This window comes from Balaenoptera musculus, chromosome X (assembly GCF_009873245.2).
Source record: "Balaenoptera musculus isolate JJ_BM4_2016_0621 chromosome X, mBalMus1.pri.v3, whole genome shotgun sequence".
NCBI lineage: Eukaryota > Metazoa > Chordata > Mammalia > Artiodactyla > Balaenopteridae > Balaenoptera > Balaenoptera musculus.
The window spans coordinates 84538464-84566059 of record NC_045806.1 but is presented as its reverse complement, the minus strand read 5'-3'; the positions used below and the strand labels follow the sequence as shown (position 1 = coordinate 84566059).

The 27596-nt window shown below is 42.2% G+C and overlaps 1 protein-coding gene across 1 annotated transcript in view; it reads left to right on the top strand.

The window, feature by feature from the left end:
* LOC118889113 (XK-related protein 2-like) overlaps positions 1–27164 on the top strand; it is a 108386-nt gene extending 81222 nt beyond the window's left edge. The window contains exons 14-16 of the mRNA XM_036840768.1: positions 15369–15434; positions 19679–19947; positions 25557–27164. Coding sequence (XP_036696663.1) covers positions 15369–15434; positions 19679–19947; positions 25557–26302 — 1081 coding nt within the window. The 3' untranslated portion in view covers positions 26303–27164. The remainder of the gene's footprint in view (positions 1–15368; positions 15435–19678; positions 19948–25556) is intronic.
* Positions 27165–27596: the final 432 nt, after the last annotated feature.

Below are 27596 nucleotides of genomic sequence, written 5' to 3'. Positions count from 1 at the left end.
TACCCCAAACTAGTTAAATAACAATACCTGACACTAGTGACTAAATTACTGGCAATGAGGGTCCAGAGAAAAGGGAAATCACTGTAGGCTAAAATAGCTGGGGGAAGACCTTTTGAAGGAAGGAGAAGTGTTTGAGTTAGAACTTAAAGGTAGGTAGGTAAGATTTAAATATACAAGGAGGAAAGGGAAGAATGTTTCAGGCTGAGAGACTAACATATCAAAGGCCACCTTTGATGGAAATGGGAAAGTTGAGTTATGGTGATAGAGGAAGATGATTTCAGTTGTAGCTGTGTTGAGATTTGGATGATTATAGGACATCTGATGGGGAGATACCCTGGAAGTTATTGATCCTCATTTGGTGATAAACTAGTTGAGTTTAGCTTTGTCTAAAATAGTAGTCTGTTCTCTTTTGGCTTGGTCAGAATAGTGTTCTGTTTTGGATAGAATTTTGGTTGAGTATATGTGTCATGGATGATGTACCAGGTATCTTTTGCTTACCCTTCCTGATCCACCCTCTGCCCTTTTATACCCTGCTCTGTGCCCCAGGAGGCTAACCTATATGGATTACATCAGTGAGTTCTCTTTCCTTCTTGGCCTCTGGTAGGGTTTGGGCAGTGGAGATCCCTGGCAGGACATCAAAGGGAGAAAAGAAACTGAGGTCAGGTTGTTTATTCCTGGCTTCCTTCTTATAGGATTGCCTCTGGTTGGCTGCTATCCCTTAACTAAAGGTCATAGCACCTTTCAAGGGGACCCTCTCTACACCACATTCTCCTTTTTCTGGTATCTGTTCCCTCCCCTCATACTTTTGGCTGTAGGGGTGGTAACAGCACCAAGTTACTGCACTATCTATCCCTCTTTGTTTTCCTATACTCTGCTCACACTTTTGTGGATAGTCCTTTTCGTAAACTTTCCACTAATTATGCTAATGCAAGTGCACCATCTGTTCCCTGCTGGGACCCTGACTGAAACAGATGAAGTCTCAATTTTCAAAGACTTAGAATACAATAAAGTAAGCCTAACATAAAATATGACTAAATATGATTCAACATAAAATATGACTAAATATGATTCAATCTGTCTCTCTCTGATTAATCTAGGCTCTTGCAGTGCTTCCAGATAATCATTCTGAAGCACAGTCTTCAGAGTATCATAATGTGTAGGAGTGCCAGTTCGTGGAATATTAACAATAGCTGGCATTTATCAATTACTTACTCTTTCCATGCACTGGGCTATACATATTTTATATGCATTATTTTACTTAACCTTCACAGCAAACCTATGAAGCTGGTAATTTTTATCTTTTTATAGGCGAGGAAACTAAGGCTCAGAGAGATTAAATAGCTTACCAGAGATTTCACAGCTAAGAAAGCAGAGCTGGGATTTAAACTCAGGTCTGTCTGACTCCATAGCTCATGTTGTAAGCACACAGTGTGGTCCTGGATCAGCAGCATCCAGGAGCTTGTTAGAAGCACAGAATCTCAGGCGTCACCTCATATTTCCTGAATCAGAATCTGCATTGTAACAGATCTCCAGGGGATTCACACATACACGAAGGTTTGAGATGCAGTGATCTAAACCATGTTACTTTACAGTCTATTACCGAATACCATAGAAAGTTCTGTTTGATTGGTACTAGGTAAAAAGAACACTTTTTTTTTAAGAAAAAAGGTAACTATGTGAGGGGATAGATATGTTAATTAGCTTGATTGTAGTAATCATTTCACAATGTATAAATGTATCAAAACATCATGTTGTACACCTTAAATATTTACAATTTTATTTTGTCAATCATACTTCAGTAAAGCTGGAAGGGAAGAATATTTACCATTCTGTGCTCTTTAACATTGGTATCATGTGGCCTTGTAAGTGGAATCCACAAAGCCAGAGCTGTCATTTTTTTTTTTTTATTTTTATTTTTGGCTGCGTTGGGTTCTTCGTTTCTGTGCGAGGGCTTTCTCCAATTGCGGCAAGCGGGGGCCACTCTTCATCGCGGTGCGCGGGACTCTCACTGTCGTGGCCTCTCCCGTTGTGGAGCACAGGCTCCAGACGCGCAGGCTCAGTAGTTGTGGCTCACGGGCTTAGTTGCTCCGCGGCATGTGGGATCCTCCCAGACCAGGGCTCGAACCCGTGTCCCCTGCATTGGCAGGCAGATTCTCAACCACTGCGCCACCAGGGAAGCCCCAGAGCTGTCAGTTTTTGAGATGAGGGCGTTGAGAGCCCGTTCGGAGCTCGACTTGGTGAAAGGTGCCAGGAAGCGGCGAGAGCTGCTGCTGTTGTGGAAAAGAGAACTTGGCCTTTGGTCGCTGCCAGATTTTTATGATTTACTTCAAACATGTTTAACATACACTTTTACATGCACCTTTATAGCACCTTTAGCTGCTGAATTTAAGAGACTCCCAAATCTGTGTACACTTGGCTAGCCCTCAGAAAAACTGGTCTGCTTAGAAAGTGTGATTTAATGCCCTTAGGCTCCCCTTTCTACAGTGTTATCATCCCACCCCCATCCCTTAGTCACTACCTCCCCGCCATATCCTTCCTCTCACCTCTTTCTCTTTCTTGTCTGTATCTCCTTTAAGAAAGCATATCAGATGATAAACCTATGAAATGTGCTCCATCTCACTAGTCATCATGGGAATTAAACTTAAACCACAATGAGATCCCACTACACATCCATCAGAGTGGTTAAAATGAAAAAAGACCTACAATACCATGTACTGATGAAAATGTGGGTCAGTTGGAACTTTCTTCCACTATTGGTGGTAGTGTAAATTGGTACAACTACTTTGGAAAAGTATTTGCCAGTGTCTGCTAAAGCTGAACTTATGCATACCCTATGACCAAGTAATTCCACTCATGGATTTTTTTTAAATTGTACATTTTATTTATTTATTTATTGCTTGATTGATTGATTGATTGACTGAAGTATAGTTGATTTACAATGTCGTGTTAGTTTCAGGTGTACAGCACTCATGGATTTTTAATCAAGAGAAACTCTCCCACATGTGAATAAGGATACATATGCATGTACAGATGTCCACTGAAGGATTTAGTTTGTGATAGTCATTTAGGTTGTTTTCCATTTTTTACTATCAACAGAATGAATACATAAATTATAGTATGGTGAATTCGTCTGATGATATTCCATAAAGCAGTTGAAATGAGTTATAACTACATGTAGCAACATAGAACTAGAGCAAAATGTAACAAAACCATACTGTTGAGAAAAAACCTTGCATAAAATTCTGTATAATTACGCTTATGTAAAATATAAGAACACAAAACAATACCCTATAATATTTATGGTACATGAATGGATAGTAAAAGGAAAAAAGTTCTCACTAAATATTTGTACACACACACACACACACACACACACACACACACACATGCATAGCCAGTTAGTGGCAGAGCTAGGAAGAGAAGCCAGTATTCCTTATTTTTCTTTTTTTATTAAGACTTTATTGCTTTAATTAATTTTATTGACGTATAGTTGATTTACAATGTTGTGTTAATTTCTGCTGTACAGCAAAGTGACTCAGTTATACATATATACATTCTTTTTTTTAAAAAAATTAATTAATTATTTATTTATTTTATTTATGGCTGTGTTGGGTCTTCGTTTCTGTGCGAGGGCTTTCTCTAGTTGTGGCAAGCGGGGGCCACTCTTCATCGCGGTGCGCGGGCCTCTCATTATCGCGGCCTCTCTTGTTGCGGAGCACAGGCTCCAGACGCGCAGGCTCAGTAATTGTGGCTCACGGGCCTAGTTGCTCCGGGGCATGTGGGATCTTCCCAGACCAGGGCTCGAAACCGTGTCCCCTGCATTGGCAGGCAGATTCTCAACCACTGCACCACCAGGGAAGCCCAATATATACATTCTTTTTCATATTCTTTTCCATTATGGTTTATCAAGGATATTGAATATAGTTCCCTGTGCTATACAGTAGGACCTTGTTGTTTATCCATCCTCTGTATACTAGTTTGCATCTGCTAATCCCAAACTCCCAATCCATCCCTCCCCCCAGACCTTGGCAACCACAGAGACTTTTTTAGAGCAGTTTAATGTTCACAGCAAAATTGAGGGGAAGGTACAGAGATTTTCCATACTCCTTATTCTTTTTTAACCTAAGTAATGGAGGCTTCAAACCCTAAAGGGTCTGCACAGTCATTAACGTAGCTCCCTGTCTCGAGTAACTATGCCTTATGTAGCTCAGAACACATTATGGGAGCCTGGTGAGTTCAGGGGATCAACAGGTTGTCTCTTTTACATGAAGTCAGGGCTCAGAGTTGCTATAAACTTTTTTTTCCTATATCCTCACGCTCGGTGTACTGGCCACGAATGCTTAAGTTTGACCTGCTTAAGGGTATCAGTAAACAGGGTAATGTGAAACACTAGTAAGCAGGTGACTGTTCCAACCTAAAGCCAGACTCCTCCAGCATTTCTGTCATGTTTGACTAGCTCTAGTAGTAGCTGCTGGACACAAAGTCTAGCCCAGAGAACAGAAAAGCTATAAACAGTCTCCAGTGTAATTAAAATGGACTATTGGCAGAGTGCTTCAATCGAAATTCCAAGTCGTGAACAACACAAGTTTTAATGTTAAGGGCCTACAGGGTATTTAGGAAAAAACAGAATTCCTGAAAATGAAAGGCAATATATGGTCCCTGCTCTCCCTGACCTACTATGGTTACTTTTTCTCAAGTACTTATTAATTGGGTTTAAATTCCCCAGGCTGTTAAGACCTTGAAAATCTATCAGAGGGCTATGTGAGATAGAATAAAAGAGAGTTTTAGAAGGGCAGGGAAGAAAAAGGGAGAAAAGAAAAGAAGAGATTCCTTTCGATGGGTTGTTTCCTTTCTTTGATGTTGTCATTGATGGTCTGCCTTGCCTATTTTAGGCATTTGATCTAGTAATGACCCTTGAGAAAAACCTTAAGAGAGGTTTAGGTTTCTAGTCCCAGCACCACCACTTATTAGCTCTGTGACCTTGAGCAAATCAATTAACCTCTTTGAACTTTAGATGCCTCATCTATAAAATGGTGATAATAATAGTATTTACCTAATATGGTTGATGAGGTATGTAAAATGCTTAGCACAGTGCCTGGCACACAGTAAGAGCTCAGTATATTAATGGTGATCATTCTTGTTGTTACAGCGTCATGGAAGCAAAGGAGGAGAGCATTTTGAGTAGACAAGGGAAATCTGCTCTACATAATGCCACATACAGCCGAGGGGTCAAGGAGGATGAGAGCTGAGAAAAGGCAAGGGTTTTGAGACTTGATTAGAAATGCTGAGTGATATTTACATTTGAAACTTATCTTCTGAGCTCCTTATTTTTACTGGAAATAGGAATCAGAGTTTAAAAAGAAAATCCATCACTATTTTGTGGTCAGGATACATATTTACTTAACTTCACAGCAAGCAATGTTTATAGGGAGTGTATATAAGAAGGTAGCTGTGGCTGTGACAGCCATAGCAGACTCCTGCCGCGCTGTCCATTAGAACTTTCTGTGACGTGGAAATGGTCTCTCTCTGTGCTGACCAATACACATGTGGCTGTTAAGCACTTGAAATGTGGCTACTGTGACTGAGGAATGGAAATTTTAATTTTATTTAATCTTAATTAGCTTAAATTTAAATAGCCACATGTGGGTAGTGGCAGCCATTAATCTAATTGGGGAAGCAAGGCATATACTCTTGAAACCAGTTAAATACCAAAAGGATTGAGGTCAGAAAGTAGAGACTTAATTGTTCAACCCTTCTGGTCTGGAGAGTTTAAGGATTTTAAGTCTTGTAGAGCAGGTGAAACTTGGGCTTCACCTTGAAGGATGTATAGTGTTTGGATAGGAGGAAAGAAGGCAGGAGGTCATTCCAGATGGGTAGGAGGGTGTGGGCAAAGGTTTAGAGTTAGAAACGCTTCCTATATGAGACGTTAGAGGACAATGGCCTTTCTAGAATAGAGTATTCATATCAGGAGTTAGATGGGTTGGGGCCAGGTCATGGACAGCCTTGAATGCTAGAACAAAGCGTTTGGGCTTTGTCCACATAGGCCAGTGTTTTGCAAAGCTTGTTTAAAACACAGATTCCCAGGCCCCACCCTAACCTACTAAATCAACTTTTCTGGGTCACAGCTTAGGAAATCAGTATTATAAGTAAGCTCCACAGGTGTGTATGATGCACATTCAAGTTTGAGATCTATCAGATAGGCAGAAAGGAGCCCTTGGAAGCTTTTTGATCAAAGGAGTGACATGTTGATAGAGGAATCATAGGAAGCTTGATAAGGACAGAAGGTGTAGGATATAGAAACTAGCTAAGGAAACCATTTAGGTGACTGTTCAGATATGGACTTCACAAATCCTGATCTTTCTGGCTGGTGTCCTTGGAATTGTTCAGTCGATTCCTAATATTTCCCTGCAGGCCCGATTTGAATTTTCCACACAATTTGTTTGTTGTTTTAAATGACTAGGGCCCAGGCACCACCGCCTGACTGCCTAGGCTCAAATCCCAGCCGTACTATCTAAGCTGTTTTAGCTCAGACAAGCCACTTAACTTTTCTGTGCTTCAGTGTCCTTATCTGTCAGCTGGAAATGATCATAGCCCCATCCCATAAGGGCACTGTGAGTATTAAATGATATCATAAATGACTTACAACAGTACCTGCCACATAATAAGCACTCAATTAATGCTGGTATTAATATTATTTAAACTAAAGAGCTCTTGGGACTTCCCTGGTGGTCCAGTGGTAAAGAATCCGCCTTCCAATGCAGGGACGTGGGTTCGATCCCTGGTCGGGGAACTAAGATCCCACTTGCCGCGGGGCAACTAAGCCCCTATGCCACAACCACTGAGCTCGTATGCCTCAACGAGAGAGCCCACGTGCCACAAATTACAGAGCCCACGCACTCTGGAGCCCGTGCACCACAACTAGAGAGAGAAAACCCGCACACCACAACTAGAGAGAAGCCCGCGCACCGCAACAAAGGATCCCACGCACCGCAACAAAAGATCCCACATGCCGCAACTAAGACCCGACGCAGCCAAAAAAAAATAATAAAGAAAATTAATAATAATAAAAGAAAACTAAAGAGCTGTTTCATTTATTCCAAGTTATATAATAGTAGTTAAAGCTAATCTTCACCAACAAAGTGTTAAATTTGCCCATCCAGAATATTAAACCCAAGCCCTAGACTTTTTTTTTTTATTTATTTATGTATTTATTTATTTATGGCTGTGTTGGGTCTTCGTTTCTGTGTGAGGGCTTCCTCCAGTTGCGGCGAGCGGGAGCCACTCTTCATCGCGGTGCACGGGCCTCTCACTGTCGCAGAGCACAGGCTCCAGACGCGCAGGCTCAGTAATTGTGGCTCACGGGCCTAGTTGCTCCGCGGCATGTGGGATCTTCCCAGACCAGGGCTCGAACCCGTGTCCCCTGCATTGGCAGGCAGATTCTCAACCACTGCGCCACCAGGGAAGCCCTAGACTTTTTGCTTAATGAGTTGTATTTCAAAGCATAATTCTTCACTAAATTTAACATATGATTATCCTTCATAAAATAAGTCTAAATAGAGGACAAATTGTTCTTCCCACTGAATGCTTTAATCTATGGTTAGTTCTTGGCTATGAATTATATATCTTTTAAAACTTTGTACTTTTTATATTGCTACTAGCTTTCAGTGAATGCTCTTTATGATATTCATTTCAGAAAAAAAGAATGAACTCTTTTTTGTCCTTGTAGGGGACTGATAATGGACTGATAATGCAAAGATATATATCTCATCTGGTGTCAGTGAGCTCACGATGTACTGTGGGTGCAGTGACAGCTTTTTCAAGGAATGAGAAATTCTCTTTAGATGCCTACTTGGTAGTTTGTGAACTTTTGGCTTCTGCTTCACTTTTCTTCCAGGCCTCACCCGAATAGAAGCTTCTCCTAGTCGCTCCAGTTTCTTTGACAGTCAGCTGCCTGAAGCAACTCTCAAGATGCACCTTCAGGTCTTGAAGGCAGAGAGGGAAGGAAACAGCTGAAGACCCATCATAGCTACCTACACACTTCTGAGACAGGCTGAGCCAAGAAATTGCCTTAGACTCTTCTTTCTGCTTTCAGAACCAAAGTCTCTCCCAACTTTGTTCACTTACATTCTGCTAGATGGTTGAAAAAGATGGGTTTGTGACATGGCTGGTTAAGGTTCTTTTTTTATGTTTTGAACAGATGAATATCTATTTTCCCTACTACCATCTCCCTCATTGTCCATTTCCCTTCGCTGAAGTCAGTCACTGTTACCAGTTTCTTGTGTATCCTTCCTGAGATATTCTATGCATATTTGTATATGTACACCCCTAATTTTTATACAATTGTAGCATACCATAAATGCTATTCTGCACCCTACTTTTTTTCACTTTTTACATAGAAGGCTGTTTCATATCAGTACATAAAGAGCTTCTTTATGGCTACATGGCTGCACAGTGTTCCATAATTATTATAGATATACCAGAATTTATTTAAGCAGTTCTTTGTTGGTGGACATTTAGGTAGTGTCCAACCTTTGGCTATTATAAACATGTTTATACATATTATATTTCACATGTGAGAGTATATCTCTAGGAGAAATTGATTAGGACACTTGGGTCATTGGCTTGTTCAGTTGCTTGGTGGCGATAAAACCACGGTACTGCGTGTGGAATCAAAGATTCTAGGAGGCCTAGCCATGCCTAACTACACAGATGTCATGGGATGTTAAGCTAGACAGAATCTTGGAGATCCCAGAGAGAACCAAGATCACACAAAGATTTAGAAGCAGATCCAGGATTAAAACCCATAGTGTTTTACTCCAGTCTATAATGTAGCTCTTTTTACTACACCACACTGCTGTGGGTCAGAGAGATTTGGCGTGGCCTGATTTCTGTCCTGCCAGGCAGGACTGTGCATTATCTGGCCCACTGTGATCTCACTACCCTGTCTTTACATGATTTCTCTTCCCGGGATCTGACTTTGCCAACCTAATTTATCCTACTTTTCCCTGCTGCTTTGACTTCTCCCACTAATAATAACTCCATCTTTTTTAAAAGTTAGAACTGAAGTCCTTGACAATTGGGGGACCCTTTAGTACTAAAGCCAAGTAGGAGAGGCAGGAGTACTGGGAAGGATGTCTGGTAATGGCGTAAGATTTATGATCTTACACAAGCTTTCTTCTCTTAGTTCATCCATTGAGTCATCGTATAGTCTAGGGGGAGTCCCTTTCTCCTCTTGGCACGGCTGGAATATCTCCTTTCCTTGGCCATAAGGTCGAACACCTTAAGGTCCAACAAGCATATAATGTGCCCAATAGGAAAGAATATGAAAGTGTGAGCGGATAGTTTAATTCTTACTGAATTGTGCTAGGGAGCAAACTACAGGTGATATTCTTCGTGGGCAGCCCAAGGAAATCAAGGACCCATGTGTGGACTGACTCTTAAGTCTATCTTCACTTTGGCTCAGGCCACAGAGGGGTCAACTGCTGCCAGTATTTATGAAATGCGCACTATGATGATGGATAAAATTGTTTTAGGAACAGATTCTAGAGCTATCCCTGGGACAGTTTTTCTCAAGTTATGATCCTCTGAGCACTTGCATTACTCGAAGGATGGGGCCCTGGTATCTGCAAGTAGTCTTCTTTCCCAAATAATTCTTATGTGAATGTAACTATGAGAACTACTTCCTAAGGAATGGTAAATTGAGAAGATGGTTGTGAGCCTTTGAATTTGGGGTGGCCTGTAAAATTAGTGAGAAGAGCTGACCAGCAATTCCAGGTAGCATATGGATATTTCATTTGAGAGGATATAAAGACTGGGTTAGGTGCCTCCTATGTGCTTCCACAGATTCTGTGCTTCTATCATAACCCTTGTCACACTGTATTGTAGTTGAATGTTTTTGTCCCTTCCCCTATAATCCAGAGGGTTCTTAGTTGTGAGCAACAGAAATTGATTGGCTAATTTAAGCAGAAAATGCTTGTCTTAAAAGCATATTGAATAGCTCCCAGAATCACAAGTTGGACTGGAGAACCAGACTCAGGGCTACACAGCCAACATCACAGCTGTCACCATTACTACCACCATGCTAGCACCATTAGTGGGTTGGCTTAGGTCCTCAGAGATGCAGAAACCAAGCTGGGATTAGACATGCAGGAGATTTATTGGGGAAAATGTCAGTGAGAGAACATAGGGAGGGAGCCAGAGGAAGCTGGGAGAGGTGTTAAACTGCAGTGTAAATCTGCCCTTTATGGATGAGAGAAGGAAAGAAGGTTAGGTAGGAAGTGTCGTAGACTGAAGTGCAGTGCTAGTAAAGTTCGACCAGGCTGACGGGGAGGGGAGTTCTGTTGCCAAAGTCACAGGCCACATAGTCCTGTGTCTCCCAGAAATGGGCATGACTTAGTATCCCTGCTGTGCTCAGTCACTGGCTGGGAGCAGTGTGGCTTCAGAACAAAGCAGCAAATATTGGGGTGAATTTAAAGCACAGCAGCTGGGGCAAAGGTCAATGACACTTCCCACACTGGAAGAACCAAGGGGCACATTTTCATGACTGTCTGAATTGGAGAAGATTGTCCACTTCTTTGGGTCACTGGCTCCCAATTCAAGGGATGGATCCTTGGATTGAGGGAGCCTAAGTCACATGCCTGTGCCCCAGCTACAAGGGGGCCCTGCTTCTTAGCAAGAGTCCTGTGTCCTCTCCCCCAGATAAAGGGGTTCAAATGCTGTACAGCAACACCCCTAAAAGGACAAATGTCTATTATACCATTACACTCTGTGAACCTCTTGAGAGCAGAGATCTTTGTCTTACTGCTATTACAAATAAATGTTTATTGAAATAACTGAATGATTGTGGCCAGCTAGTGTTCAAACGACTTTGTACACACACACACACACACACACACAAAATCAATTAATTTAGCCATCAGGGAAATACAAATCAAAAGCCACTAGGATGGTTATAATGAAAAAAGATAAGTGCTGTTGAGGATGGGGAGAAACACAGTGCTGATAGAAATGTAAAATGGTGCAGCCACTTTGGAAAATGGATGGTGAGAGAGTGGCTTGGAAAAGGATAATCAAAAGTCTTTGTCCTTAGGGAGCTTAGAGCAAAAAGAGAAGGCCCAGAGGATACCTGACTGATTTTGCATTACATATCTTTTAAGGATTCTAACAGTCCAAACCGAGCATTCTACAGATGGAAGCCATTCTTCCATCCTTACTACTGATTCTCCAGGCCTTGTCCATCACCTCTCACCAGACAGTGTTCTGTGACTGGACTATCAGCCACTTGCAGCACATCTCTCTCCTTCCTCTCCTTTTCCCTCGTGGATGCCAGCTACCTCTTATGAATCAGCTCTGGCTGCAGGGGCTTTGTAAGCTCAAACCTATCTCCGAACCTTATGTAGTTCAGAGGGGTTCTGAAAGCTGATAAATACGCCAAGAGCTTTTCGATCAAACTGCTTTTAGACCCCGTTCTCTGTTCCTGCTGAGTCGGGGGCTGGAGGTAGGGGGAGTGGGGAGTCAAATCTTGGGTCTCCCTTTCTTGCAGAACCAAACCCCTGAACACGGCCTAGCATTCACGGGGAAGCACGGGGTTATCACCTCAGATGAGCAGTCCTTGGGAGAACAGTGCTCTTAATGGGGAAGGGGTTCCCAGGTCCTCAGCAGTCTCATGAGTATCAGCATTTCCAGGTCTGTAGTCTTAAGAAGAGTAAAGGGCTGGAGTCTAGAGATTGTCTAAAAGAGGAAGGAGAGTTGGACAGAAACAGGGCAAATTCTTAGTCAGTTTCTCCCAGCAGGGCAAAAGGAACAAGGAAATAAGAGACCAGAGGATTTAGTGACCTAAAGCGCCAGAGAGTCCTAGGGCTGAAAACAGAGAAGCTAGTGGGTGAGGGGGATCAAGTGGCAGGAGATTTACGCGTATATACCAACCTTGGGGAAATCCAAAAAAATGTTAACAGTAGGGTCTCTGCCTTCAAGGAGCTTATGGTAATTTAGTGGTGAAATAAAAATTAATATACTTGAAATAAGTTGTAATTTGGTGCTAAACTGTGGGATTGACCCAAAAAAGTGCTGTAGGAGCTCTGAGAAGGGAGAGATCATGTGGGCTGACATCCTCTGTGAGCTGAATGGCTGGCTGAGGCAGTAGGTGCCCCACAGGACTTTATGCTCCAGCTACAGTGGCTACAGCTTTTAGAGATGAGTGTGCCTGAGTCTTGTATGTTTTCCTGGAGGAAACACAGGGGAGGAAGCTTCATCATCATCACTATTTGTTAATCACTATCATCAACAAGAACCACAACAAACATTAATTGAGCATCCCTCCCTGAGTCTACACTTCTGTTTAGGAGGCAGGGCAAACACAGAAAGAGTTGAAGGACTAGATCAAGACAGTACATGCCAGTAGCACAAAGACAGAGGGAAAAGTGAGAGCTGGGGAGGTGAGGGAAGGCTTCCTGGAGGAGGTAATACTTGAACTGACCCTTGAAAGAAGATTAGGCTTTGGGCTAATGGAGAAAAGAGTGAAGGGGGTTGTAAACGGCCTCAACAAGGCACTGAGAGAGCAAGGCAAGTGTGATTAAGTGAGAAAACCTGCTGGACTGGAGCAAAGGGTGTGGCAGGGTAGCGTGGGCGATGAAGTTGGAGAGGAAAATAGTCTGATGATTACAGAGAGCCTTAAATGTCAGGCAGAAGGAGTCATCTTGGAACAAAGTAGGAAGGCAGTGTAGATTTGTGTATTTGGGGAATGACAAGGGCACAAGGAAGAACAAGGAAAGGCTAAAAGAAAGACATGGAGATTCTACAGTCTTCCTAGCTTCAGTCTCCCATGTCAGGGTGGCCAACTCATCCCAACTCAGCAAACAGATGAGTTTCTCACCCTACTTGTGATCCATCTTGGGAATAGGTCCTGAAGAAGCCCACAAGAAGTTCTGCACCGTATACTGTTGGCAGAGAACTTTGTGCCTTTTGGAAAGGCCCAAGCCATCAACACTATGTATGAAGTGTTCTCAGATAGCATTGCCCCGCCTTGTGAAACAGAAAGGAGGAAGGGTCAGCCTCCTAACCCAGCTGCTAACACAGGTACAGACCAAGATGGGACATCTGCTTCAAAAGCAACAACCTTTTGAAGCTGATCTGTTCTTGAATCAGCCCCGGGGAAAGGAGACAGCAATTGCAGGAATCTTAAAAACCAATACAACAGCAAGACTAAGCCTTTCTTGAAGCCATCATTTTGGTGGCTGCTCCTCACAAAGGTCCTTTTTACTGACTTCCTGCAGCAAAAGGAGATTGGCACAGGCTCGGCTACATTTATATTATTACCAGGAGGCAGATGTTTTCTCTTCCCCCCCCCCCCCGGGGTTTAGAATTATGCAGATGAAGGCACAAAAACAAAAGCTCAGCGAGGTGGGGGAAGATGGCTCTTAAGAATCTAGGCAAATTTCAGAGCTCTTTAAGACACCCCTCTCAATTTTTACTAACAGCTCTCCTGGCTCCTCTCCAGTCTATTTAGAATTTGGCACCTCTTCAGAACCTTAAACAGCCAAAGACCTGAAAGTTCATTCTAAAGTTCCCATCCTGGCCTCATTTTGCAAGTGGAGAAATCAAGGCATATAATATGGGTCTGTGGGCTGACCTTGAGTCTTTTTTTTTTTTTTTTTTCAGGGGTGTAAAACACTAAAGGTTTATTTCTTGCTCATCCTAGATATGACCTTGAGTCTTTCTTTGACATTCCCTCTTTCTCTTTCTTCCTTCTGCTACATACACTCTCGCTTGGAAAGGAAACTCTACGGCCCAATTGCCTCCCAGGTCTCTCCCCAACCCCACCGTGATAAAATCTGTAGGGCAATAGGACCTAGGGAAATTCAACCCTGAGGCCGAGAGAGACACTCCTGCTTAACCGCCTGGCTTGAGCGAGTGTGGGAGCGAGCTAGTTAGGGAGGGCGGGGTAGAACTGGGGGTCTGCTGCTGTTGGCTAAGAGGAAAGCTGTGGCTCCCTCCAGGGTCCGGGGGTCGTGATGAGAAGTGCTTCTGAAGGCTGGCCCAAGCCCCTTTGTGTCGCGCCTCTATGCACCGAGTACCCTTCATCTGGCCGCCCTGGAACTCGCAGGCTGGTTTTGTTTGGCCCCAGCTGTCTCTCCCATTTCGTGCAGCCCCGCCATCGGTGCCTTCGTTCCTGAAGCCACCGACCTCTCACAGCTGGAACTGCGAGCCAGGCAGGGACCCCGGCAGCAGACGGCGCCCGAGAGTTTGCCGACATCCGTCGGGCCGGGTTGGCGCCCCGCACGTCGTGTTTTTCGCTAGCAAAGTTTCTCTGTGGAAAAGAAGCCCCTCCAGCTTTCTCTTGATCCTGTAGCGGGCGCGCGCGCTGCTTCTCTCCCCGGTGACTGCGCTCGGGGCCGGGGTTGTGGCTTTGCTCCTGCCCCTGGCCTGGCTGCCTTGGGGGCGGAGCTTGGGGAATTGGAGGAGCCGCCGTGAGAACGCTTGACTAAGCGCGGGTGCGGAGAGACCGCCGGCGAGCAGGCGAGCTAATAGCCGCAGCCTAGCATTAGCTAAGGTACCTGGGCAGTGAACTGGATCCCCGAAGGGACGCTCAGGCTGCGCCCACTCTTCTGCCCTGGCTCAGTTCTCGGCTGATTTGAGAGAGCACACTGGTCAGGGCTCCTCAAGAGGAGCTGCTGAGTGTCGGTGCCCCAGAGAGAGTGGCTACCCGCCCTGCCTGGGGGGCTGCGAAAGGCGGAGCCGCCACGGAAACAGCTGTTCCCATGGCTCTTGACGCGCCTGGAACTGGACTCCGGACTGGGCGCTAAGATGCTTGCTTTTTGCCTTGTCCAACTTCCACAGCACGTAGTTGACGATTGGAATCCTGGGCCAATCAAGAGTCTAGTTTCAAAGTGGTATTCCTGGCCTCTTCATCCCAGACTCCAGCAAGTCTAGTTTGAGACGAGAAGAGAGCGGTCTCCTGCTCTAATTAGTAGATCTCCGTTCTGGAATTGGACTTGACAGCTCTCCTCACCAATACTTGCACTGCAGTGGCTACAGGGTTCTCTTGGGAGGTGGGGATGGGAGTGCTCTGAAGACCAGACCACAACACTCAGAACCTCAACAATGGACCGAGTTTTTGAAATTCCTGAGGAGCCAAACGTGGAGCCGATATCCTCTCTGGAGGAAGATGTCATCCGTGGGACCAACCCCCGATTTACCTTTCCATTTGGCATCCTCTTCTCCACGTTTTTGTACTGTGGGGAGGCAGCAGCTGCCTTGTACATGGTTACAATCTATCGGAAGAATAGTGAAACCTACTGGATGACATACACCTTTTCCTTCTTTATGTTTTCATCCATTATGGTCCAGTTGACCCTCATTTTTGTCCACAGAGATCTGGCCAAAGACAAGCCACTATCACTGTTTATGCATCTAATCCTCTTGGGACCTGTTATCAGGTGAGCAACTTTTAAATCTTTTCCCTCCTCCCCTGCCCCCCAACTGTGCAGAGAAAGATGAATTTAATATTTTTAAGACTGTTACTGTGCCTCGAATCGAATCGATTCTCCCATTCCCTCCCACTCTTGGTTTCCCTGCCTGCCATCCAAAAAGTCTTATCTGCAGTCTTAAGTGCCACCACAATGAACATATGGCATGTACCTGTGTTCCGAAACCATGTATGGTACCATTAACAAGACTTCATTTGACAATGTTTGCTATCTGGATTTGGGTTGTGAAACCTGGTATGAGACCAATTGATGTGGTCACCTTGTAAACACAGGCTATAGCTTCAGAGTGTGTTATTTTGACTCTGCCTTTTAGATGCTCTTTAAATTGGATGGAAGTTCCTTACCCCCTCCATCCCATCTCACATTCAGTTTCTTTACCCTGAGTTGCTTGGGCTGCTGCTACTGATATTTTCAAATTTTCTGGAGTTATTTGACATCTGGAAAGTATTTTAAGCCATTTGTGCTCATCTGGTACCCGAACCCATTGTAGTTTATTTTTCTCTGTCAGTTTATTGGTCTCCTATTTATCTCTGTATCTTTCTGCAATAAAGGTACACGGTTAGAAGGGGGCAAAGGAAGATAGCCTATCTCTCCATCGGGATGCTGTAGCACAATGTAATAGTATTGAGTCTTTCCATTCAGATTGCTTTGAAGGGACAAGAATGTGCCTTCAGGGAGATCAGCTCGGTGCTTTGTGACCACCTAGAGAAGTGGGATAGGGAGGGTGGAAGGGAGACGCAAGAGGGAGGAGATATGGGGATATATGTATATGTATAGCTGATTCACTTTGTTATAAAGCAGAAACTAACACACCATTGTAAAGCAACTATACTCCAATAAAGATGTTTAAAAAAACAAAGAAAGAATGTGCCTTATCCTAGGGATACAGGCATCTGTGTCAGAAGTCTCATCTGGATGCTATGTGATTTTCAAGGTAGAGAGATGTTGCAAAACTTCTGAGGTCAGTAGGAAAGAATGGACCAAGTTTATCTTGATTGCAAGAGAGGCAGAAACTTGCAGTCAGCTGAGGAATATGGGTCAGAGTGTTGATGTTGTAATTGCAATGGGAAGATATTTCATCCTTAGAAATAAACACAGTCTGAAACTGACTAAGGATGGAACTGCCCCCTTTAAAAAATTTTTTTATCAATATGTTTAAATGGGGAGGAATTGATTACACTCCATCAGCGAAAATATGAGACATCGACAGAAACAGTGGCCTGGAATTCAGGAGACCTGGAAGCTAGTTTGCCCTCTGTCATTGACTAGTTACATGGCCTTGGTGAAATCCCTGAAGATGCCTTGAGCCTCAGTTCCTTCATCTGTAAAATAAATGGGTTGGGCTAGATCATGGGTCTCAAACTCAAACACTTACAGGGGCCGGCCAGGCAGGTATCATAAATGACTGAAGCAAGCCAAGGATGAGAAGAAACAGTAGTTTCATGTGTGATGATAAGTAAAAATGAAGTCTCGGTGTCAGAGAAATGATGGAGCGTTAGTGAGTACTGTGGCGGTCTGCAGTCCGCAAGATCTGCCTAAAGGAGGGCAGCCGCTCTACAGCTCCAGCCCATTGTTTCCCTGTTGGAATTCAGACCCAGTATCGCCAAGGCCCCAACTTTTCAGGACAAGCTCCCAAGACAGGATTTTATGTGAAATAGAATGATTGAACATGTTGACAGCTGATTTTGGTAATTAAATAAAAACACTGTCCGGGCCAAACACACCACAGCTGTTCGTCAGATGTGACTCAGCTGGCCTATGCAACCTCTGGACTAGGTAATCTAAAGGGCCTTTCCAGTTCTAAATCTTTGAAGTTAAGCTGTGAAAGGAAGACCTCATCTCGAACTTGGAACCAAGATGTCATGTAGAGATGTCATTAGAGCAAGGAAACCATTCTTCTTGCCCTTTTCAAATGCAATATATTGAGTTAACGGATCAATCACTCTTAAGATGCAAATTTCAGTAGGTTCTGCCCCGGCTCCCCGTTTCAACTTCTCTCTTTGCTTTGTGGCCTCCCAAGCCATCTTTGATTTGGACCGTCCATATGGAGTGTTGAGTACTATGTTTCATTTTTGTCATTTAGCTCCCACTAGAAATGATCGGAAAGCATTTATAATCTCAGTCAGCTACCCCACAGCAGGGAAAAAAAATAATTAAAAGCTCATAAATCATATCCTTGATAATGCTTATTTTCAAGGCAAATTACTTTTTAGGTAGGCAGCAACTTGATGAATGCTATTAGGCACATGAAGGTGTTTGGAGGGCCTGGCTCCCTTGTATGAAACGCAAAGATACTTCTGGAAATGAAAATGTACTCTCATTTGCTGCCGCTTATAAGCAAGGCAAACATGCTTACTTAAACCAGTAGATGGCCTTAAGAATAGAAGCATAAACAGAATTCTTCATGCCACCACCTCTCCCAATGTTTTATTCAGCAATAACATTGATGGGCTTGGGTTAAAATCTAAACTCTCTTGTTGGAAATGCACTTATGCATTTTTCCTGAATAAGAAGAGAAAGTTGCTTTTTTTCCTTTTCTGTTCTCTCCTTCCATCTTTTTCTCTCCTGGATTTTAGAGTTTTCCCTACAACATGGATGTTTCAAACTACATGCTTTAGGCTGGTACACATGCACCAATCTCAAAGGGATCCTGTGGAAAAATGATACAAATGAACTTATTTACAAAACAGACTCAAAGACTGAGAAAACAAACTTATGGTTACCAAAGGGGAAAGGTGGTGGGGGGAGGGATAAATTGGGAGTTTGGGATTGACATATACACACTACTATGTTTAAAATAGATAACCAACAAGGACCTACTGTGTAGCACAGGGAACTCTGCTCAATATTATGTAACAACTTAAATGGGAAAAGAATTTGAAAAAGAATAGATACATGTATATGTGTAACTGAATCACTTTGCTGTACACCTGAAGCTAACACAACATTGTAAATCAACTATAGTCCAATATAAAATAATTTTTTTTAAAAAAGGGATCCTGTGGAGAATGGCAGCCAGCACTGTTCCAAGCTTTTCTATTGGGAGCCAAAGGCCTAGAGAGCATATAAATCTGAGCTCGTCTTTGGTCTGTTTTTTTTTTTGTTAAATTACATTGCCATTATTAATTATTATCTTCTCCTTCCATCACTTCTCACCCTGTATTCTTTTTTTCCTTCTTACTCTTTCATTTACTCAGCAAATATTTATCAAATGCCCACTATGTGATAAGAGCAGTGGGTAAGATAAATGCAACCCGTGCCCTCAGCCTATCAGGAAAGACTGCTTAATTTTTGACACAACTGTTCTTACTTAGAAGAAATAGTCCACAGTTTCCATTTATTTCAGTGTGAGTGGGGGAAGTGGTAACTCAGGTGTTCCAAAACAATACGTTCTAGTTGCTTCTCTTTTCACCACATCAGAACTGCTAAAGACTTCTGATTTATATGGGGGATATGGGACAGGTACAGCAGGAAATGTGGTCTTAATATTATTTCAAGGATGATAGGATCTCATAAGGATGTTTTACTCTTTGTAGAGAAAGAATGAAGTTTAAAAGGCTATTGTTCCCAAACAGGTCAAGAGGCACCCAGAACAACCTTTAAAGAGATCTTTTGAGGTTCCCTAGGTATATAGTACACTCGGTTCTGAGTTGTCAAGTCTTTTAAGTACCTTTGTTGCTAAATGGCTTTCCTGTGTATTTGAGAGGTTTTTCCAGATCCCCTCCAAGACTTTTTGGCTGCGACAGTTATAGCTGTGGGCTTTGTCTTGAAAAAGCAGAGCTCAAAAGCTCTGATTATGGAGCTGAAAGCTTTGAATAAGGAATGCTTTACCTCAGGAACCTGAGGTGTTATGAAAACCAGAGCCTTTTGGAACCTTCATCATTTTCTCTCAACACATTTTTAATGTCTTTGTGTTCAAGCCATTTTTCTGTCACAGGCTTATTCTTAAGTCCTCAAACACTTCTGAATTGGTGTTCTTAGGTTGGTCGATTGCCAACCCAACACAAAGGATTTAGACTGAAGTGACACGTGGAAGGCATGACCAACTCCTTGCCTCATGAGAAATGAGTAGAACAGGAGAGAAGGAATGGCAAAAAGTAGCACAGCCCTCCTGAGTTATTGTTCCCCCCTCACTACAACTTTCCTTCCTAGGACAGCTTTAGTTAAGTACTCATGATGCTTTACTTCTGCAGATGTTTGGAAGCCATGATTAAGTACCTCACACTGTGGAAGAAAGGAGGGCAGGAGGAGCCCTATGTCAGCCTCACCCGAAAGAAGATGCTAATAAATGGCGAGGAGGTGCTGATAGAATGGGAGGTGGGCCACTCCATCCGGACCCTGGCTATGCACCGCAGTGCCTACAAACGTATGTCACAGATCCAAGCCTTCCTGGGCTCAGTGCCCCAGCTGACCTGTCAGCTCTATGTGACCCTGATCTCTGCAGAGGTCCCCCTGGATAGAGGTGAGTGGGGTCAGGAGAGGGGAGGGCTCCACTGAAATCAAGGGTCTTAGAAATCTACACCTGAGCTGTCCAATATACTGGCCACCAGCTTCATGTGGCTATTTAAATTACAATGAAAAATGAAAAATTTATTTCCTCAGTCATACTAGCCACATTTCAAGTGCTCAGTAGCTACGTGTGCCTAGTGATTACTCTATTGGTATTATAGAACTAGTTCTATTGGACAGCACCAAGAGTCAACTTGGGGAGCCAGACATCTCAGGCCTGCCAGATTTCTTAAACTGGGGTAAGGTATTTAGACTAAAAATGCCACAGATAAACCCTCTCTGGACCCAGAAGAAGTGAGTAATACCAGCAGCCAGGAGGACATTTTCCCTACCCACAGTGTTTAAATTGTACTGAGTGTGTTTGGTTGGTTGGTTGGTTGGTTGGTTTAGGGATGGCTGCCTTTAAGTAAGAGGTTCCCAAATATTACGGATCATGAGAAAACATAATTACTGGATGAAAGCTTCCTTTAAAACTTACATCCCATACTCAGACCTGAATCAATCTGAGTGTGGGAGGCCAAGAATCTGCATTTTTTTAACGTACCCCAGTTGATTCTGAACAGCCACTTTTGGGAACCACTGATTTAATCACTCCTTCCAACTCCAGTGGGGAGAAAGAAAAAGGGGTGTGGAATGAATACTGATGCGAGTCAGGCCTGGTCCCAGTCCTGACCTTCTCTGTAATCTTTAGAGGAAGTTACCAAAGAGGTCACTGTCTTAATTTCCCACTTGTAAAAGAGGGATCCCGAGATGAGTAAGCCTCTAGCTTGGGCTGGAGCTGGTACAGCTGTGGGTACAGCTTTGGACCATTTCCTTATTATTAGGTGCTGACCCTGCTTGGCAAAGCCGTATGTTTCAAATAAAGGAGGAAATGTGCCCTCTTTTTTTCTCTACTAAGAATTGTTCATGAAGTTCTACTGGTCTTGAAGCTTTTTACCTACCTAGAATTGACAGTAGTATGGGGAGAAAAATCTGGAAATGATGATGCTCTTCCTCCTGGGAATTTTGAGGGTAATTAAATCATCTAATTAAAATATGTATGCATCATAAAAGTAATACATGCACAAACCGGATGGCCTGCAGGTAATTGTATATGCACAGACTATTTCTAGAAAGATATGCAAGGAACCATTTACCTCTAGCGAGTGAAAATGAGAAGTCAGCTGACTTTTATTAGCTTTTACTTTATACCCTTTTATATGGTTTGGATTTCTTTTTACCATGATCATGTATTACTATTTTTGGTCCTTATTTTTTTTAAATATAAAAATCAGACGTGGTTATGGTAAAGATTCAAAGCTGTACAGAATATATATAAAATAGGAGATGTAATCTGACTTCCCAAAGGTAATCTGTTTACCATTTAGTGTCTATCCTTCCAGACTCTTTCCTTCCTCCCTCCCTCCCTCCCTCCCTCTCTCTCTCTTTCTCTCTTTCTCTTTCTTTCTTTCTTTCTTTCCTGTGCTATACAGCAGGTTCTCATTTGTTATCTATTTTATACACAGTAGTGCAGACTTCTTTTTATTATGTAAATATAAACATACATACAACATATATATGTGTATATATATATATTTGCCAAAAAAGGCAAATTAAACATTCTATTCAGCAGCATGTTTTTTTCAAAAGTATGCCAATATTTCTTCAACAGTTATTTATATATATAATAATGATAATGATAAATATACTATGTATTTCCTTTATATGAATTGGACCATTTTTTCTTATTTCCCTAATCTTCTGTTGGTAGGATTAAAGTTTGTTTATAATTTTTCCATCCATGCAAAAAAGTTTTTCTCTGATTACAGACTATGCTCCTGTGAACATCTTTATAAGCATCTGTGTACTGGAATGAGACTTTGTAGAATAACTTCTTAGCAGTAGAATTGCTGGGAGGAAAGATATGCATATTTAGAATTTTAGCAGTACTGCCAAAAGGTTGTATGAATTTGTATTCCCACCAGCAGTGTATGAAGATGCCTGTTTCTTTATATCTTAAACTAAATATTTATATAATTATAAAATAACTGTTTTAATAATTTACTTTCTTTATGAGTGAAGCTGAGCATCATTTGGTCATTCTGTTCTTTAAATATCTTATTTATATGTTACTCACTTTTTCTAGTGTGTTGTTTACCTTTTCCTTATTAATTTGGAGGATCTATTTACTTATTCTGGCTATTAATCCTTTCTCTGCTGTGGATAAGTGTGTATGTATACATTTGTATAATGTTCTGTATGTGTGTACACACACACATTTTAAATGTGCATATACATGTCATACATGTAACAGATGTGCAACACACTATATGTAAGAGACAATATACTTGTAGTCTTTTCTGGCATTTTGAAGTATTAAATTTTTATGTATTCAAATTCTTTATTGCTTTTAGGTCTTGTGCCTTTCAAAGGCCTTTCACAGCTCATATCTAGTAGAGCAATTTAGCCTGATCTTCCAAACAGAATGAATTTTCACAATCAATTTGTCATTTCCCCCACCAGAAAACAAAACAAAGCAAAACAATAACAACAAAAGAAAAAACATTTTATTGAGACTGTGATTGGGATTGCATTCAATTGTTTAGGTTATTTTAGAGGGAGTTTACATCTTTACAGGATCAATCAATTTCATATTAGAAGATAATTTAACTCTCCATTTCCTTAAATATTTAAAAATCACTTCATCGAGGTACAATTGACAAACAAAAACCTCTACCAATTTAATGTGTACAACTTGATGAGTTTGGAGATAAATATACATCGGTGCAGCATCGCTACACTCTGTGCCATAAATATGTAAGACCCGTAGCAAGAAAACTATAGTTGACCCTGGGTATCTGCAGGGGATTGTTTCCAGGACCCCCTGCGGATACCAAAATCCGTAGATTTTCAAATCCCTTATATTAAATGGTGTATAACCTGTGTACCTCCTCCCGTATAGTTTACATCATCTCTAGGTTACTTATAATACCTAATACAATGTAAATGCTATGTAAATAGTTATGAATATGATGTAAATGCTAAGTAAATAGTTGCCAGTGCATGGCAAATTCAAGTTTTGCTTTTTGGAACTTACTGGAATTTTTTCCCGAGTATTTTCTATCCATGGTTTTGGTTGTATCTGCGGATGCAGAGGGCCAACTATATACAAGTTTACCGAAGTACATGTCATTAAATATTTTTAAATATACTTCCGTAAAATTGTATCATTTTCTTATTATAGGTTTTTCACATTTTTGTAAGGCTTATGTCTATCTATCAGTTTTGAAATCACCTGATTTCCTAAGTGTCAGGGTAGCACCTAAGCAAAGTAAATGCATCTCCTGCACTTTTGGAAATAGAGAATGGTGATGATGATGATGATGATAATAGGAGCTAACAGATAGCATTTACTATGTTCCAGGCATTTCTCTATTTCATTTAAATCTTCACAACAACACTATGAGATACTTATTATTATCCACATTTTACAAATGAGAAAACAGAGGCACCGAGCGGTTAAGCGAATTCCCCCACAAGGTTCCATAAGTAATAGATGGCAAAGAGGTTTGGAATGCAGGACATCTACCTTTAGGATCCGTGTTTCTAACTATAGGTCACTCTACAAAGGATGTAAGGGAAACTTTCTACAAGGCCTTGTTTTCAATTCTTCAGTAATTTCTCCTATTAAAAACTTTCTGACAACACCCTCTCTTTTAAGGTTTTGTGAACTACTTCTTGGTTTTAGTTTTCCTCATTTTCACCCACCCTCCTGTCTTCTCTTTGCTACCCCTTTTCTTATTCCTTTTTCTCTGGAAGGCCATCCAGATCAGCATAGATGAGCAAATTTCACTAGTAGCATTATGACCTCTTATGGCATGTGTCTTTTTGTAGGGAGACAGATGGAAGGTGTTTTTACATTTATTGGAAGCATCAGGCTTTCTGCTTTTTATTACACTACTATCAATAAACGAGTTCTAAATTTAAGGGAAAGCATCACCACACTTGGCTGGCTGTACATATGCCCTGATGTTCCAAACTCCACAAGGAGCATCAACTCTTGAGGATGGGACTGAGAGTGGTTTATAAAGCTAAGGGTATATCAAATCATTACGCTGTACACCTTAAACTAATACAATGTTATATGTTGATTATATCTCAATAAAGCTGGAAAAAAATAATAAGGAATAAAAATAAAGGTAAGAGTAGACACTTTAAGAGAGTCTTCCAGTCTTAGAGACTGCAACCCTCTACTTAGAGCTGGAAAAGATCTCGGAAACAACGCTGTGCTTCTTTTTGGGTTTCTATCAGAAGGTCTTTACTTTGCTTGCAGATTAAATTGACATTTCAATGGCTCTAGTTCCCTGATCCAATCCAGTGTTTTTACGGGAACAGAAAGCTCCAGCTTTTCTTTTGGATGAGTACACTCTGGCGTCTCACTCTCCTTGAGAGCACTAGATTTTTCTTAGTGATTGGTATCCTCTGATATAAAGAAAGGAAGCAAAGGAAAGAGCCACTGTGTGACCTATAGTTGAGACTTAGGATAGCAGGATTAGAGGGCATCCTGATCCTTCAGGGCCCCTACTCTAACGCACAGTGGTATGGATGTTATGGGCTAGGAAATGGGATTTTTAAATTTTTAAACCACTCTGCCAGAAGTTTGGGGATTCCTAAAGTATACCAAAGCATTGGGAAATTGGTATTGCTGATTAGTAATACAAGCAACTCTAGAGTATCTCAGTGTAGGTCACCTAGGGGACCAAGGCACATGGATATTCAGTGAGTCGCACAAGCTCTCACACTGCTGAACCAAGCACTTCTAATCGTAGGTATGTTATGGTGCCTCTCTAAACTCAGAATTCTTCATTAATTCCACAAACATTTGTTGAGCACCTACTATGCTCCAGGCAGTGTGCTAGGCTCTGGTGATACAGCAGTGAACAAAATAGACATGGTCCCTTCTGCCCTCATGGGATTTCCAGTATATATTTTATGTTCCAGAAGCATACACAAGCAAGATTAGTTCCTTGAAGAAGATGTTCATCAAAGCAGGGACTTCTATAACCAAAGGCATTCTCTCTGAGTCTCCTAAGACTGGATTTTTTTCAGATCAAGTTCTCTCTGCCTCCAGCACTGTTTTCTCAGAAGCTTGTTTCATCAGGTAGATGCTGCCCATCCCTTTATATGTACTCTTCTTGTGTTAGTGACCTCTCAATGCTAGTGACCTCTCAATGATGGTTCTGAGGCCCACTGTTTTTTTAGTTTATTTTGTATGTTTATATGATTATTAAAATATTACCAGTATATGTTCATTTCTTATTTCATGGGAAATTTAGAAACTAGAGAAATGTAGAAAAAAATTAAAAACTGCCCCAATCCCTGTCATGCAAAAAAATTTAGTTTATTTCCATTTTCTTTCTGTGTATGCTGTTTGTTTACATAGCTCTGTTCATTCGTAGGTTTGCTCTTAACTTGGGCCCTTGAGTCTCACCTATCATCTCTCTGGACCTCTGGGTCAGAGTACAAACTTCACCAACATTGACTGATTATCTATTTTCTTCTGTTTCTTTTTTTTTCTTACAGCTGTGCTAATAGTCTTTTCCCTGATATCTGTCACCTATGGGGCTACCCTCTGCAATATGTTGGCTATCCAGATCAAGTACGATGAATACAAGACTCGCCTTGGGCCACTAGAAGTCCTGTGCATCACCATTTGGCGGACATTGGAGATCACCTCCCGCCTCATGATTCTCGTGCTCTTTTTAGCCACCTTGAAATTGAAGGCTGTGCCCTTCTTATTGCTGAACTTCCTGATCATCCTCTTTGAGCCTTGGGTTAAGTTCTGGAGGAGTGGTGCCCATATGCCCAGTAACATAGAGAAAAATTTCAGCCGGCTTGGCACCTTAGTGGTGTTGATTTCCGTTACCGTCCTCTATGCTGGCATCAACTTCTCTTGCTGGTCAGCTTTGCAGTTGAAGTTAGCAGACAGCGACCTTGTTGAGAAAGGTCAGAACTGGGGACACATGGGCCTGCACTATAGTGTGAGACTGTTAGAGAATGTGATCATGGTCTTGGTTTTTAAGTTCTTTGGAGTGAAAGTGTTGCTGAATTACTGTCATTCCTTGATTGCCTTGCAGCTCATTATTGCTTATCTGATTTCCATTGGCTTCATGCTCCTTTTCTTCCAGTACTTGCACCCGTTGCGCTCACTCTTCACCCACAATGTAGTGGACTATCTCCACTGTGTCTGCTGCTACCAGCACCCTCGGGGCAGGGTTGAGAACTCAGAGCCATCCGTTGATGCTGAAGCAGGGCAAAGCATTGTCTGATTCTGTCTTTCGGGTATTTTGGGATGGGTTGGGGTTGCCGAGAGCAACCGTGAAATTGAAGGAGACGATGAGGCTCCTGGGTGAGTACCCACCAGGACATTGTTTTGAGTTTTCTGTAAGCCTATCAGAAGAAAGAGCAGCCCCCAAATAGATTTTATTTCCTTAAGATTGACTGCTATGTTTGGACACCAAGGTAACCACTGTGTACCTGGGAGGGTCAGAGATATCATTCACATTCCTCCCACCCAGGTCAGCTGTCTGGCTGCCCTATGAGATAACTTACCTCCATGCACCTAAGGCTCTCTGTAGCTCTGCTCATTGGCTTGAGCGTTACTGAGGTTTCTGTGGGCTGGACTGAATGGCCCAGAATCCCACCAGAATATATCCTGACTGATCAGAGGATGTGCCTGCTTATCAGCTATGGCTACCTCCCAGGAAACAGTCTGACTTATGTGAAACCTGTAACTGTGAACGTGGCTGGGGTCTTTTCATTCCAGTGAGAAACACTGATTAAGAGGAAAACCCCCACTATTAAAAGAGCTGCTCCTTAAATGAGTTAGCTCTCCATTAGGACTTTACTAGTGATCATTCATCAAGGATCTTTCTTTTCAGTGGCCCTTCAAAGGCACACTCTGAGGAGGGAGTACAGAGTGGGTTTCCTTCAAGGCATAAAGCAGAATGACTATCTCAGGGACCTGCATGGGCCTCCACTGTGCTGAGTGGAGTGGTTGAGTCAAAGCTCTCACTTCATGCCTCCTTATCAGGGATTCCCTCCAACCTGGCTTTTCTGTGCTCTTTGACCAACATTGATGTAGATCTCAGAGAAGCTGAACTGTAATTGAAAATGTTTCTAATGTGTGGAAGAAATGAAGATTGCTTTGTGTTTCCTACTATCCTGAGTATTTTGTTGATTTGTTTTTTAGGGGGGAGAGAGAGGTAATGATAGCTAGGACATCGCCTTTATGTTGTTTGGGGTTGGGAGAGTGGCTAACACTCCAAGGTAGAGTGAAGGCAGAGGAGGGAAACGAGATCACGTTAAATCATCATCGGTACTGCTTCCTGCCCACAGGATTTTATTTTCTAATAAGGAGCATATGCTTATCAACCATCTGCTCGCTCACACACCCCCAGTGGATGAATGCAGTTCTCCCTTCCTTATGTTTCTTAGTGTTTATATCTTTTATGAGTTGGGTATTTTGATGAGAAAGTCAGCTGGATGCCTCTAAAGTCACCAAGGAATTGAAGTTACTATGGCCACTGCCTATTGGGATCAAGTATCCCAGCATTTACCTAA